The sequence below is a fragment of the Tyto alba genome, unplaced genomic scaffold, assembly GCF_018691265.1.
Source record: "Tyto alba isolate M040663 unplaced genomic scaffold, T.alba_DEE_v4.0 Super-Scaffold_40, whole genome shotgun sequence".
In the NCBI taxonomy this organism is placed as follows: Eukaryota; Metazoa; Chordata; class Aves; order Strigiformes; family Tytonidae; genus Tyto; species Tyto alba.
This window is the reverse complement of record NW_024881316.1, coordinates 8,683,070-8,698,387: the sequence shown is the minus strand read 5'-3', so window position 1 is coordinate 8,698,387 and position 15,318 is coordinate 8,683,070. Positions and strand designations below refer to the sequence as shown.

At 37.6% G+C, this 15,318-nt stretch overlaps 1 protein-coding gene across 6 annotated transcripts in view; it reads right to left on the bottom strand.

Annotated features, from left to right (window-relative positions):
• Positions 1-608: 608 nt before the first annotated feature.
• EPHA7 (EPH receptor A7) overlaps positions 609-15,318 on the bottom strand; it is a 167,604-nt gene continuing 152,894 nt past the window's right edge. For 2 of the 6 annotated variants that reach the window (XM_032989915.2, XM_032989916.2), the window contains exons 16-17: positions 15,143-15,298; positions 609-1,543 (exon numbers count right to left, since the gene is read on the bottom strand). In XM_032989915.2, the coding sequence (XP_032845806.2) occupies positions 1,348-1,543; positions 15,143-15,298 (352 nt within the window). In that variant the 3' untranslated portion in view covers positions 609-1,347. Of the gene's footprint in view, positions 1,544-11,840; positions 13,969-15,142; positions 15,299-15,318 lie in introns of those variants that run through there. The other 4 variants (XM_042803181.1, XM_042803182.1, XM_032989917.2 and 1 more) reach the window with 3 other exon arrangements.

Below are 15,318 nucleotides of genomic sequence, written 5' to 3'. Positions count from 1 at the left end.
TAGTAGTCTCTCAGCTGTCATACCAGTACATCTGCCAAGTTATAACTATGGCTAAAAACAGTTTAATTGGAGACAGAAAGATCTGAGCCTTTCCAGCATGATTTCTGATAAACTTTCCCAGGCAAAATGGAAGAGCTGTAAGGAGGATTTAAATGGATACATAGTCTGCAGCAAAAAAAGTGACTTCCCCTAAGCAGATCTAGTTAATAATTCTTAAAGAAGTTGGCAAAATTCCTTTTGTCAGGGAGACATAGAAACTGGCTTGGCTCTTTGCAACCTAATCATTAGACATATCTGATCACCAAAGCAGAGGAGAAGGAAGTGAGGAAGAGATTAAACTGGCCACTTTTCAGCTTTATTACGCCTGAAGACTTCTTATCTTGAAAATCAGGGTAGTTTAAAATGTCTGACAGACTGAAATTGTCAATTTTCCAGTTTCCTTTTAAAAACAACACCAATTTTCCAGAAAGAAAAAAAAAAAAAAAAAAAAAAAAGAAAAAAGAAAGCCAATCTGATATAATTAAAATAATACCCAATTTTGTAAGAAATTTTCATGAAAACTTATAAAATGTATTTTTTTTTCAGTGAGCAAAGTCCCCTTATATTTTTCTGTAATATTGAAATTATTCTTTTCAGCTTTAAAAGAAACTGCTCAAATATTCTCCTTCCTTGATTCAATTTCACCATGAATATTATCATTTCTGCTGCTTTCTGATCTAGAATGAAAGGACATTTTAAAATGTCCTTGATTGGCTGGAGTATTATAATTTTGCTGAGTATTTCTCATCAACGCCTATTTGTAAGTAGTGGCAAAGACTCCCATTGATTTGTCTGCATGAGAAAGGCTAACAGGATGCTCTCTGCTGCTTGCTACCAGTGGCAGCATGAGTAGGAGTAAATCTGTATCATCCCAGCTTAAACTTCTTCCCCAGCAGGATCTTTGGAAATGTTTGGTTTATCTGCTTCTCCTTCTCCTTTGCTCTTCTATATACATATTTTGTGTATAAGAGGGGAGCTAGAAAGAAGATGGGGAAGCAGTGTTATATTAGTGTGAGGAGCTTCCAGGGCAGGCTTCCAGGGCAGCTTTGCTGGCTCTTCTCTCCCTAGCAGCATCGCCATGTCCTGCTTCGCCATCCTCCTGAAATCATCATGCTCTTCAGATGTGGTCTTTCATTCTTGGCATTAGTCACAATCCTCAGTTTGTCAGGTGTGTATTCTGGCCTCTCCCATACACCTCTGTTTACTCTTCCTCCTGTTGCCAGTCTGTTCCTCCCTTCTTCTCCATTCCTTTCCATGCTTCTTTTCTACATTTCCATTCTCTAATCCCAACTACAGTCCTTATGCGCTTTAAAAAAATGCCTCATAGCGTTCACTGTGCCTCCAAACCAATCTCATGATCTTATGGTTATAACTCTTGTTTTGCTTCCCCTTTCTGCTTTCTTTGTCTCCTGCCATTATGTCATTTCTATTCAGGCTGTCATCTCTTCTGGAAAGGGATTTTTCTTGTTCTCTGTTTTGCAAAGCACCTGGCATGTTTTTGATTCTGTCAAACAAATAATAACAACAGATATGAAATTGGCAGTGCAGCAGAATCCTGATATCAGGAAGTAATAGAGGCAAATTACGCTAGCATTGTCATTGCCATGTATACACCACTGCTTGACAAAATTTGTCATCGTCTAGCTAGGTAAACATCAATAAACCCAAAGATTCCCAAGTAAACACCTCTAACATGAAAGAAATGTAGTTGTGTTTCACGGTGGATCTCAATAAGCCACAAGGTTATATTCAACAATTTCAGTATTGGAAATAAAGGAAATAAATGAATGAGGTGCAGTTTTTCAGATGGGTGTTTGGGTATAAAATTAAGGACTGGGAGAAGATGTAGTTAACTCTTTAAAACAGAGAAGCAGGAAAGCGGTGGAATGGGTGTGTTCAATTTAAACTCTGCTTAATTAAAAAAGCATACACATGGTAGCTAGATTCTAGCATGTAAACTAATAAAGTAGACTCCCTTTCAGCCTAACTGATGTTATCAGAAGATCTCAGTATTGCTGAAGAATCTTGTGAAACATTTTAACTGACTTGCCTCAGTCATTACATGATGTTAGGCACCCCAAGACAATGTTTATGTTACTTGTGTTGCCCCCCCCCCCCCCCCCCCGAACTTAGAAAAGAAAAGGAAAGAAAAAGGTGGATTTTACTGTACATTTAGTGACAGGCTAGCCATATGAAATCTCTAAAACAATATAGCTTTAAGACTAATGGATGTAGGCCAGGACTGAATAGAAATTATTTTACATATGGTTAACAATCTCTTAACTAAATTATTTGAAAATTCCTGAGAGAAAAGCAATTTATTACAGACATTGAGACAAGCCAATGTATCACTAATACTAAAGAAAAATAAACCAGTGAAGGAATGTCCCCCTGACATACCAACCAATATTCTTACAGTTGATTCCAAAGTAGTATCTGTCATTCCAACACATGGATTAGATTATTTAACAGTGTGAATCAAAGGGAAGATACGAATTCAAGAGAAGAGCATTATTAATACATTGTAGCATGCCATACATCTCTGTCACCAAACTGGACAAAATGAGAGCAGATGTTTTATGATAAGCTGAGAAGAGGATCTGACAGTATCAATAGCCATAATGTCTGAGGCTCAGTGAAAAAAAGAAAAGATAGAAGAAGCAATCTGATGGAGGGACACAATGTTTTTTTTTCTGTCTCTAGTGTAGTGTCTTAGGGACTAATTTTACACGAAGGGAGGGTATTAACTAAGCTAAATCTCACTTCTATTAGTTTTCTTTGCACCTGCCCTTTGAAACCCCTAGTAATGCAAGGAATGCATGAGAAAAGAATGCAGCAAAAAGGAACTCTGAGGAGAAATCCTTTTCAAAAGGAAGAATTTTTTGACTTTGATAGTTTCTTTTTACTATTTTGAAGTCAAGTAAGTCTTTGAATTGGTAAAAATGATTGACATGTGAATTTATTCAAAGCTAAAGGCAAATGGTAGTCACAAATAGCACTTAGATGCAAAGGTATTTAAAACTTCAGGTTACATTTGTACTGGCTCTATTGCTATTTTATGGTTAGCTCTAGGATGAAGGTCTCCGGACCAAGAGATTCATGAGATAGTGTATGTATATCCTGGACGGTGGCATGGTTTTACTCTAGGCTGCATCTGATTTTCACCACCAAGTTCTGGTTTCACCAGAGCAGAGACCAGGTGCAAGATAATAACTATGAAACATCAACAAATGGGGGATGAGGATCCCTGAGTGATACGTGGTAAAATGATTTGATAATTTCCTTGCATCTGTATGACCTCGCTATTCGTTATCATAATGCTTCATTCCTAGCTGCCCTGCTGTCTAATGTCATTCCAGGCCTGCATTAGACACTCTGTCTCCCTGGAAAGAGATAGAAACCCGAAAGAGTTTGGAAAATTAAGGGACAAAATGATGGGACAAAACTATCACACACACAAGTTACCACCCACACCGTAACTTCCACAGAAAGGAAACCCAACAAGAACTAGTTCTCAGAGGGCCCTGGACATGCAATTATGTATCCCAGCAGTAAATCTGGATGTGTTCTCAGGAAACTATTTTCAGGGATTCACAGCCCCAATCCTTCTGTGAAATTAGATGCCTAAATTCATCCTTTCAACAGGAAACACATATAGAAGAAGGATTAAGGAGAGCATATGCATTTTATCTAATAGTTTATCAATGGCAGAATGATGTGGGAAAGTGTGGTGCCTGTAGACCAAGATATTATCTCTTCTGGAATATGACAGGCCCCTCAACATCCTCCATGAAAAAATTCCATTTTACTCAAAACAATGGTATCATCATTCCCAGAGAAGTGGCCTAAACACCAATTTCACAGTAAGATGGAGGCTATTTCTGGGAGGGAAAAGTGCTTCAGGAAGGGAAGGTATTGTACAGTGCAGGAATGAATTTCAGAGGTAATTTTTGATTAGGCTTAGCCTAACCAACCTTTTCCCAGGCAAACATCTGCAGATCATATATTTGACAATATATGAATACCTAGAGTCTCTCCCTTCCCACGCAGAGGTTGGTACTATCGTGTTGGCCTTCTTGTAATACCTTCCTACAGCCCAAAGCTGTAGCGTCTGTCTTATTCTTTCTATGCCTTTCTCACCTAAGAGATATGTAAAAATTCCATGCGTTCTCAGGAAATAAATAATCTATTCATCAAATCACAAAAGAAAAATAAGGTGAGACTTCTTGGAAACAGAGGTAAAAGGATGACAGGCAGGTGTTACATTTCCATCAGCTATCTATCCTGAACTATTATGGGTAGCCACGATTCAGTTGTCAATAAGCATGAGGAGAGTCAGTCTTTTGGCTTGTTCCAGCATTTATGCTAGACAAGGAGAGAGAGTGAGATCATTAACAGCTGGACATCACCTCTGTGAGATATCTACATAATTTCACCAAGCGGCTTCTAACAATTTACATCATACTCATCTGCTTACTGATGCTCACTGACCTTCTCTAACAAGGGCTTCCATTATCAGAAAGCCTTAAATACAAAAACAATAGCAACAACACAATAGAACTTATAGTCTAATCACTGCCAAATATAATGTTCTGTTTTGTAGAAGTATGCGGCGATGGCTCAGTGGCAGACGTGCAGATGCATAACTGTATGCTAAGGTACGTGGTTTCTGTTTCCCTGGTATCTAAAAGGAAGCACTGTTAAATTAGATGTGAAAATTCAACCTAAAATATCATGTAACCACTTGTAAAAGCATTATGAAATATATAATATCCATTCCTCTAGGTTTTTAAATTTAAATAACTTGACAGCATCTGATGTTAAAAAAAAAAAAAAAAAAAAAGATAATTTCAGCTTTGTACAACTCTATTTCAAAACACAAGTGTAAAAATAGTATTAGATGCTTTGAAGGCTTACTTTATAAGACTTTTTTTTCTTTTCCATTATTATTAAGATACTTTGCTATACTGAAATCAGGTAATATCTTCATTCTTTTTCAGCAAATAATTGAGAAGCAGATAACACAAGTAAAGCATTAGTTTCCATATGATTTTCATTAATCCAGCTATATTCATTTCATAAAATCCATAAGAGACATAAGAGATAGGTTTATAATAGTATAAAAGAATGAGAAGAGACTTTTCTGCCGTTCATTATGGGGAGTATAAAATCACAGAAGGTAACTCTTTCCTTACACTGCCCTGAAATAGTCTCCTCACCAGGTGCTTTGATTTCTGCCATTTGGCTTCCTCTAGAAGAGGAAAGATCCTCTATTCTAGAAAGATTTGGATATTATTCCAAATGAATATATTCCATTAGCTTGTACCATTGGTTCTACTGAGCAGTTACATGTAAGCCTGACTGATACAGCTCTTCTGTATTCAACACCCCTCCTCCCCCATACACACTCTTTCTTTTTTATTTTAATTTGTTTTGAGCAACACTAATGACTTCTGCACTTAGAGCGCAGATCACTTGGATCTCCCTGACACACAGTTTCTTGCATGTAGATAGATGTTGCATTTGTTGTTGCTGGGGTACTAAATGTTCTTCCCCCACTGTCATCTACTTACCCACCAGTGAAGCACGGGTGCTTCTAGGTAAGTATTAATGACAAAGGCCAGCTGGAGAGAAACGGAAGTAGAGAACACTACAAAAAATAGTTTCCCTCCTCATGGCTGGGGAAATATCCCTCAAAAGCCAGAGGCACCTCTGCACAAGGAAGCAAACATAAACTCTGGAGTTGTGATCCTCATGTTACCATCTAAAATACACCCTGACGTTCAGCAAGCAGATTCGTGGAATAGGATGCAGCTTGTGACTGAGATTTACAACAGACAGCACGCAGTCTACCTGGGATGCTTTTGCCAACAAGTAGGAAACATCAAAGAGGCTTTGTCTCTTGCAAAATGTAGTCGTTGAGACAATTATTTCTCTTGAAAAGAGCACTACAAAGAAAAGCCTGAAAGCATTTTTTTTCCTTTTTTTATCCCCTCTTCCCTGCCCCCTCTTCCCCGCCCTGCCCCCCTTGCTGCTCTTGGCAATGGATGAACTGGAGTATGTAGGGAAGCTATATAGTGAGGTGTAGCCTTTCTCTCCACAATAGCAATCAATCATTTGTCTATAGTACTGATGCCCAGTAATATTAAAGGAAAATCCTGATTAAGAACCCCTCTCAATCCCTTGCTGGCCCAATTTCTTCCTTTAGGCATACTGGCCTGGATTTGTATCTAACTGTCTTCTCCAGCAGCCCACGAGGGTACAAACCTGGCTACTGCAGAAGAAGACACTGCTATTTTGTATAGAGTAATATAAGGGAGGACTTAAGGGGCTACTCAAGTAATAGAGCCAGGAGAGAGATGTGGGATGAAATGGGCTGAGGGCAAGGGATCTGCACCACAGAGATCTTGGAAGAGAAATGCAGATTGCTCAAAATCACCCACAGGTCCAGCACCAACTCTCAGCCTCTCCTTTCCCACCCAGAGTCCCTTCACTCCACCCAATACCACACTCCTCTTCTATTGTCTGGACCCATCTTACTCTTCTACTGACCTCACATGGAAGCACCACTGTTGCCAAGATGAAAAAATAAATAGTGAAGACTTGGTCTAATTCTGTTACAGAAGTTATTATTGTTTATTTGTACGGGCTCATAGATTTTGCATTTGTGATCTAGTTTCAGCAACAGTGACAGAGGATATCTGCTACCCAGAAAGCTCCATAGCTTGATAAGTGGAGTGTTTTAGAGAGTGTGGAAGCTTAACACACACTCCCCATAGACCCACCTCTTTCACTTTCTGAACAAAATCCTAACCACCACCTAAAAACTGTTATTTCTGAGTGGCCTTCAGGAGGTATCTGGATGATTTTACTAAGTTTATTCCAGGCAAATCAGATTTTTCATGCAATTTACTATGTGCAACTCCAGTGGCAGAACACATGTAATTTACAACAGTGACTGAAAAGAACACCCTGGAGAGAACCAATCTGAGATTCCTGCACCTTCTTACTCTTAAACTACACATGCATTCTTGGCAAAGGCTGGTTGGTCCCTGAGGAAAGGAAATTGAAACATGTTTTGCAGCAGACATCTTAAAAATGGACACGCAGCCCTTCAGGAAGCCAGTGGAAGCTGACATAGTAAGACAGTTTGAATGATAGTCAAGAAATTGCCTGAGTAATGTTTCTACAGACATGAAATGTGAGGGATCAACATAGATCATTCAATCTATCATTCTTCAGTCTAGCCTCTTTCAAGCCAGATTTGGATGTCCTAGTAAAACTAATGGATGATTTTTCTTCTCAGTGAGATGGCATTTTTGGAGCAGGAAGTTTATTTCTTTATGTAAGAGATAAACTCACGGTTTTCTTGGTAATTCTAAGGAAACAATCAGAAAATAATTTCTATTGTACTTGATAGACCTTACAGGCTCCTCAGTATTCCTTCCTTTATTTTTTTGTCACAGGTTTTAGTTATGGACTTGGGGCTATAATGTCTCCAGTCATGGAACTCTAACACCAACAGCACGTGTTAGTCTTTGGGCATAGCTCTGATTTAAAGCACTGAGTGTGTTTTTCAGTTTTAGCCATATTATGATTCATCAGATGTCTTTTAAATTGTAGTTTTTCAATATTAGTAACAATTATTATTAGCAGCACAGTTCTACAATTGGTTATTTGGTTCAATTAAATACAGAAGCCTTGGTCCGTGGATGAATAGATTTTCTGTTCCTGATTTAGCTCTCCTGGCACCAGGCATTATGTCTTGTTTTGTCCAAGATTCATTTGGCTGGCTACACAAGTTTCGCATGGCTGTATCACCTCTTTTTTCACAGTCTATCAAGACATCAACTAGTTTTTGACTCGTGGTTCTTTTTTGGTCACTCTAATTAGACATTAATTTCACATAATTTGTATAGTATCAGTGCTAAAATCTGCTATCATTACTCTAGATTTATAGAAAACTACTCTAAAACCATCTGAGAGTAAATATCATCAAAGTTCATGTTTTATTTTCAGGCTTTTAATGTAAAATTCTCCTTTCATTTCTCTTTCAAGTCTGCTTGAATGAGCTGTGTATTACCAGTTGCTTTCCCATCTGTCTCAATTAAGTCCCTTTGACAAATTCCAATCTGGCCTGAGGAAAAATCACAGTACTGAAACCACTCCACACTAGATTATTAGGTATATTTTATTAACAGTGCCTCTTTACTTAAACAAAAAATCTTGACACTCATTAACTCCCCTGACAGCAATGTCTTGAGGAGCCCTACCACTCAGACTCACACATTCTGATTGGCTTCGCACCCCTCTCTTTCCATTCCCTCCCATCTTCTGACTTTTCACCAGGTACAAAAGTGAGGGGTTTCCTCTTTAACTTTTAATGTTTCATATTCTTGCTGGACGTAACTTATGGTCTGTACAGCATATAAACTCCACATGACTCCTTTCAATTTCAAACTGCCAAACCCTTACCCACCTTGAAAGTGCACTGAGAATTTAATGGATATTATAGACATACTAATTTTGTCCCTTAGCCTGTCCCAACAGATTTTACTCTAAATGCATGTGTTAATTATCCTAACTTAAAATTCTCACAAAACCAAATCCAGAGAGGAAAAACTCCCACAAATGTAACTTACATTCTGCCACTACACTTTTGTCAGGATATTGCAGATTTTATGCCTATGGTTTAAACTTATATTTTTCAAATTCTTATTGGAACGTGTTACAAAAATGGTGAGCCCAGCCACACTTTGGGTTTCACAGGTTATTTATTGGATTGGGTTTTTCTTTTTTTTATGTTTTTTTTTTTTTTTCCAAACTTTTTGTATTCCCTCCCCCCTCCCCATCCCTCTCTAATCTTTTTTTTCAGGAAATTTAATGACAGAACTGCTTATTCCCAAGTAAATAGAAGTCTGCACTATGCAAACAATAACAAATTCTGTTTAAAAGTAATTGTTAGCTACATTTGACAACCCTTAAGGGAATAGGAGAGAAATATAGGTTGTTGCCCAGAATTTCTTGTTCTACTAGAAACTAGATTGAGGCTAACACTTTTGAGTAGTCTTGCAAATCCCAAATCTACCACCTCCAAGTTAGTTGGGAAAAAAATTCACCTGTTTCTACATATCAGTTAGTTAATTCATGAGAAATACAATCCTAACAGGTCCTGAACGTGCAGAAACCTTGTTGTGTTATTTGTTCAGCAAATCATTGCACCAACTGCCTCAATATCCCTGCAGCACCTGCTGCCAGAATTACTCTTAGGTAAGAATTTGTATTGTACTTTTCCTAAACCAGGCTAGACATCCTGTCTGGGAACTGTTCTCTTCCACAAGCACCCCAAATGTCACTTGTTTAAAATCAAAGAAACAAACAAAGAAACCAACAAACAAAACCCACAAAAACCCAAATGCATATAATGAGATATCAGTTTCTAACTGCATGCAGGGAAGTAATGCATTAAGGCTATGTTAGCTCTAACATGTCACATATATTTTTTTTAAAAGGTGAAATGACCATTTTTTGGCTGAGTTGGCTTTTGCTCCTCACACACAGCCAGTGGACTGCCCCATGCCATTACTGGGCAACAGAATGCTGACTGAACCTGCCCTCGTGGCAGGGTGTCTTGGCATCACTTGGTATTATGGCTGTAGTAACATGATCACCGTCTCAGTAGCAACCCGAAAGTAATGGAATTTAAATAATTCTCAAAATTGTTATATATGAATTATTTAGAAAGTTAAGGACAAATTATTATTTTTTTATTTCAACTACTAACCAATAAATGTAAAAAAATACCAACAACAAAACAAAATAAACCCCTTCATCCCCCACATTAAAGCAATAGTTTTTGTAACATTCAAAACAGTGGAAACTATTTACCTTATATTATTATTAGTGGAGAAAAACAGAATTAATTTAAAATCATTTTTTCATACTCCCCCAGTGGATGCCAGATAACTCCAGCTTAAACAATATAAAAAACTCATTTTAAATGGAGAATAATACAGACAGAGCTCAATTATCGAGATATTAAGGGCAACATTCAATTTGAGATACATTTAGGCATCTTTGCCTCCTGGAGATTTTTACATGACAAGGCTTTAGATAAACATGGTTTTTGCAAACAGCAACTATCATATCTGATCATATAACCTCTGGACTGAAGCAGTATGTCAACAAATATTTCTGATTATTTAAAATATTAAATAACTGTAATTTACTAGGCAGGTCTTCCTCAGAACAATCACAATTTTTTTCAAGAATGAATACCCATATACAAAAAGCATTTAGATGATCTGTTACAAATCTCTGCATAAAAAGAAATCACCTCTCTGTGATAAAGCCCAGTTAAATACATCCTGGGAAATACTAGCAGTGGAGGAGCTACCTTTCTATGACACGCAGCTTGTGGGGGAAACTGTAGCAGCCAAGGACATAAAGGGTAAGAATCATCTCACCTAACTTTAGCTATCTGGATGTTAGACACCTAATTTAAGCGAATCATCTGGGTTCCCTCTACAGGTAATGGAGATAAGCATTCCCAGAGGGAGATTCATCCTGCTTGTCTTAGGTATCTCTCTTTTAGATGCTTGTAGATGGATAAAGTCAAGAAAGATCAGCCTCACTGACAGCCTAATAATGTCTTTAGTGATGCACAGTTTCCAAATACAATGAAATTAAACCAGAACTGAGATCATTTCTTTGTTTCATCATTTAGCCTTTAATTCTTCCTCTGACCCAACTTTTTCCTCTGTTCCTCCCGTGAACATCAACTTTCTCTGGCACTTTATTTTTCTTACACTGGACTGTTTTCCTGGAACCTAGGGAACTGCAACCAATGTCAATATGTTGCTGCTCTAGCAGTTACAAATCCATTTACATGCATGTGCTCTAAATTGCAGTAATGTTCTGAACAGATTGATATGATAGGAGTATTGATAGTGATTGTGCTTTCTGGGTCTACTCTACCACTTTCAAATGTGTAAAAATCTGTGGCAACATTAAGGCAGTCAAGGTATATAGATGAATGCTAAAATATATTTGTATTCAGAGAAGATGGCTTAAATCAAACAAGGAAAAATAAGGAAGAAATACCATTAGGGCCCTCACTTTTACATGTGTGAGCCCAGGTCACCACACATGCTTCGAGGCCTCCGGGCTTCAGAATATTGAACAAGTCCTAAAGGTGAAGCCCGGCCTCAACTCTCTTGCCTTTTGGGTTTGTGGGTTCTCAGCAATACCAGCATTGCTGCATCGCACCTTTAATCACCAAGCCCTTAGAAACAGTAGCTGATTTTTGTAAGGAAGCAGGTGTCTGAACTTAGACTCCTAAATTCATAGCTGGGTGCATAAAGCAGCAGCAAAACTGACAAGCACCCTGTGCAGTTGCCCACAGATGCTAACCCCAGTAGTGAGGCACTTAGCATTTGTTATAACTCAGAATGGATGTTTATAAATCAAGAGTGTTCCAATGGCTAACTGAAGTGCCTTGGCCAACTGCTTGTGTGCACTAATTTCAATATTGGGCATGCAGTCTACTCTGCATCTTACTTCTACAGCATTTCTATAAAATTAATTTTAATAGTTAAAAAAACCATCTTGAGCTGCATACATGAAAATAACTCCATTTCTACTGAATGACAATCTAATACGAAATAAGAATATTCACCTTTTTTTCTTACTCTGCCCAAATCCAGGCAATAAATTAGGTTTCTCAGCATGACTGTAAAGTGCTGTGAATTGTATAAACAATCATATATGGACACTGAAAAATAACCCTTATGCACATTGCATTATAGTTCCAAAAATATATTTACAGTCTATTACAAAGATTACAAATGGAAGTGTCTATGTAATGGGATTATGCTAGTTAAAAGCTTTTTACAGATTTTCTTCAACAAAGGCAGGAGGGACAAAAAATTAGTATAACCAAACTGATTTTTCTAATGAAACAAATAAATAAAATGACAAATATAACACTGTACAGTGATCTAAAAATGGGGAGAAAAGAGGAGGGGGGAAAACGATGCATTTAAGTTTTTGATAACTATCTTTGGTCCTAAATGTGGGAAAACACATTATGTAGCACTGAATATACATGTTTGTTTGTGATGCTCTGTAAGTAAAATAGAAAAATATAGTGCATTTTCAATGTATTCAGAGCTCACTACACATAAATGTGTGTACAAAACAAGACAGTATAAATAAAATTTACAAGTTTTACAAAGGAACATTTACAGGGTTTTTCTTTTGTTTTTATTTTTTTTGTGTGGATGCCCACATTATGAAACAAGACCAATTTATGACTGATCCCTGGGATCTTTCTCTATCAAAATCAATAGAAGCAGCCCAATTCTCTTTGGAAGTACAGCATTTCATTGCTGGGGTAGTTCACAATTTTCAGATTTTTTTTAAAGCATTTCTCTCCGGTTCATATAGATTCCTGCAATATCTGTAAAGACACCGTTTATTATTGCTTATGGTCGTTAAATATTTTAATCAAAATTCTTACATAAGTAAATGATGTAAAAAGATATTCCGTTGAGCAACTACTCTTGCATCTGTGTTCCTGATGAATGACTGCTATGTCTGTGTGAGCACGCACACATGTCTGTTCAGAGCAGCAAAAGCTTGTAAAAAAATTGAAAATTTTGAACTGCCCCTTGCCTCATGCTCTACAGTTCTCATATAAAATCTATGTCTTTATTCTGACAGCTGGACTGCATACGGCTTAAACTCATATAAAATATATGCCAGCTATTTCTCTCAGATTTGTTAATGCAGAGTATTGAAAAAAAATGTGATGTGCTCAGATTAAATGGTTTAAGTAACACTGGAGAACTGCACCCATATGCTGAGACACTCCTACAGTCGCTTGTCCATTCAATGCAGTGTCTCAGCAGGTTTACAGTTGTAGATCTACATCTTAGAGTATATCTCCCTTTAACTCTAGTCCATTAAAATCACCTTGCAAACAATTTGCTAAAAGTGCCTAGAACTACTTAGGGGTCATTATTGCTTTTCTTTTTTCTTTTCTTTTTTTTTTTTTTTTTTTTTTTTCTCTTTTATTTTCTTTTAAAAGATAGTATATGTGTAACCTTAAAAAATTCTTTAAAAAATATCAGAGCTCTTGGCAACTTACATTTTCCTGACTCCCTGCCAATTAGCTAGCCATGTCAATACGGTGCTGATTTAACAAAAGTAAATGGCACAAAAGGATACCAAAGTTTGGACAGGTATACATTGCTTGGTCATGCTTCTTAAATCTTTAGGAACTCAAATAATCCTTCAGAGGTACCCAGTGTAGTAATGTGTCATAGAATTAGCACTAAAAAGGTCCAAAGATATAAACATCATACTAAAAGAAAGTCTTTATGAAGAATAAACACAAATGATTAAAAAAAGATTCAGAAATCACAGATTTAAGGAAAATATTTTGTTGAATTCAACAATAATATCATGATTTTATCTGACAAATATATTCTTTTTTAAATTTTTATGTACATTTAAAAAGTCTATTAGATAAAAAGGAGGTTAGAGAGCTCAAGGTGTTTGTATGTTTATTCAGGTAGTACTTTGTTTATTGTCACTGCTGTTTTCCTTGCCACCACTGGTGGATCCTAATTCCCTTTTCATAAATTCTGGTGGCACTTAGGAGTTCAAGTCTGTAGGTGCTTCTTGTAGCTCTTCTATTCACTGCAGGAAGGACCCAGGAAATCAAGTGTCTTCTAGCAGCACTTCATATATACTGAAGGCCAGTGCTGTTCTCTCAGTCTGTCACCTCCCTCATAAGGGAGAAATGTCTATCACACTTGGATGCCAGTGCCGTGTAAATGTAGCATTTGTGCTCTCATAGTCTGAATGCTGCTCATGATTTTCTTTTGATGACCAACCAACGTGATCCCTAAACTCATCACATCCCTGGGGAAGATAAATGCGTACATTGTTAATTTTTCAACTTAGACTGCTATTGTATGGTATTCAACTGTGAGTCAAAACTACGTAGTGGTCTGGGCTACGGGTTTCTAATATTGAAGCTACACTGGAACCTCAGCTTAGTACTGTGAAGTTCATACGGGCACTGTTCAACTTCTCTGCAAGGAGTGCAATTACATGGCAAGTGTCATGTAATCACACTGCATGTGTCTCCACATCTGAGAATAAGGCCAGTATGTTTTGCACTACAATAATCGTTTATTGTGGCTTTTAAGGACACCTGAAGGAAGAGACGCTTCTCTTGTAAAATATTTCAGGTGGCTTTCAGGACAAAGTTATGTATAAATACAAGATTTTGGAGATCACACTCTGCTTCCTAAAGAGATGCCTAGGGAAACCCTTTGCATATTGACCCATACCCATCATGCAAATGAAAGAGGAGCAGCTGTTTCAGTTCCACCGCTACTGGTGCTACTGATGTAGTAGAAGCTTGTGGGTGCTGATGACAGTTCCCAAGCTATAGGCTGAGACCCCTAGTGATACCAGGCAGATAAGAGTAGGGTTGTAAACTTGAGAAGCTTGTTTAGAAAACGACTGCTCTCTGTAAGAGGAATTACATGTGTTTGGCAACCACCAGGACAAGAATGTTGTTTGCAGGTGCCAAGAAGACTTGTTTAAGATGGCAGTACCAATACAGGCCATGCTTGCCTTCAGAAAACTGTTTTGCTTCTATAGACTTTTATCCTGATGCAAAGTCATTTCTTGCAGGACACAGACAGCGTCCAGCCAATTAGAAGAAAATTCCATATCTTCCTAGTACACATCTGGAAAAAGGTACCAATTAGGTAGTAGAGGCAAACTGGTTATTTTCCTGTACATACATGCTTTGAAATGGGCCACATTCTCCCTCAAATTCTAGCCCCTTGGTGTTATTTCAATTGGTCTCAAAAGCAGGGAAAAAAGTGATGCCCCACACAGGTAGCAGGGTATTTGCCTTTTCATGGGATGCTCTAATATAACATAATCAGCTGCTAAACCAGCTGGCTTAAACCCAAGTACCATATTTGTACTTAGGGTAAAGTTTTGGTGTTGAACATTGTGTATTATTTTACCTAGAAATTCCCTAAATGCAAGTTAAACATGCCCAGTACTAACTTACTCAATAGTCATCCTGGCAACTGATTCAAGAGAGTTGTAGCCTGCTGCTGTGAAATTATCCTTATATCTTTCCATCTTAATAGCTTGTAACCATTCGCCTACGGAGCAGAAAGTGGTAAAATCGGGAGTGTTCTGGTCCAGAAGAGGGCTAATTGGTCTATGGAGAAGGAAAAAGGA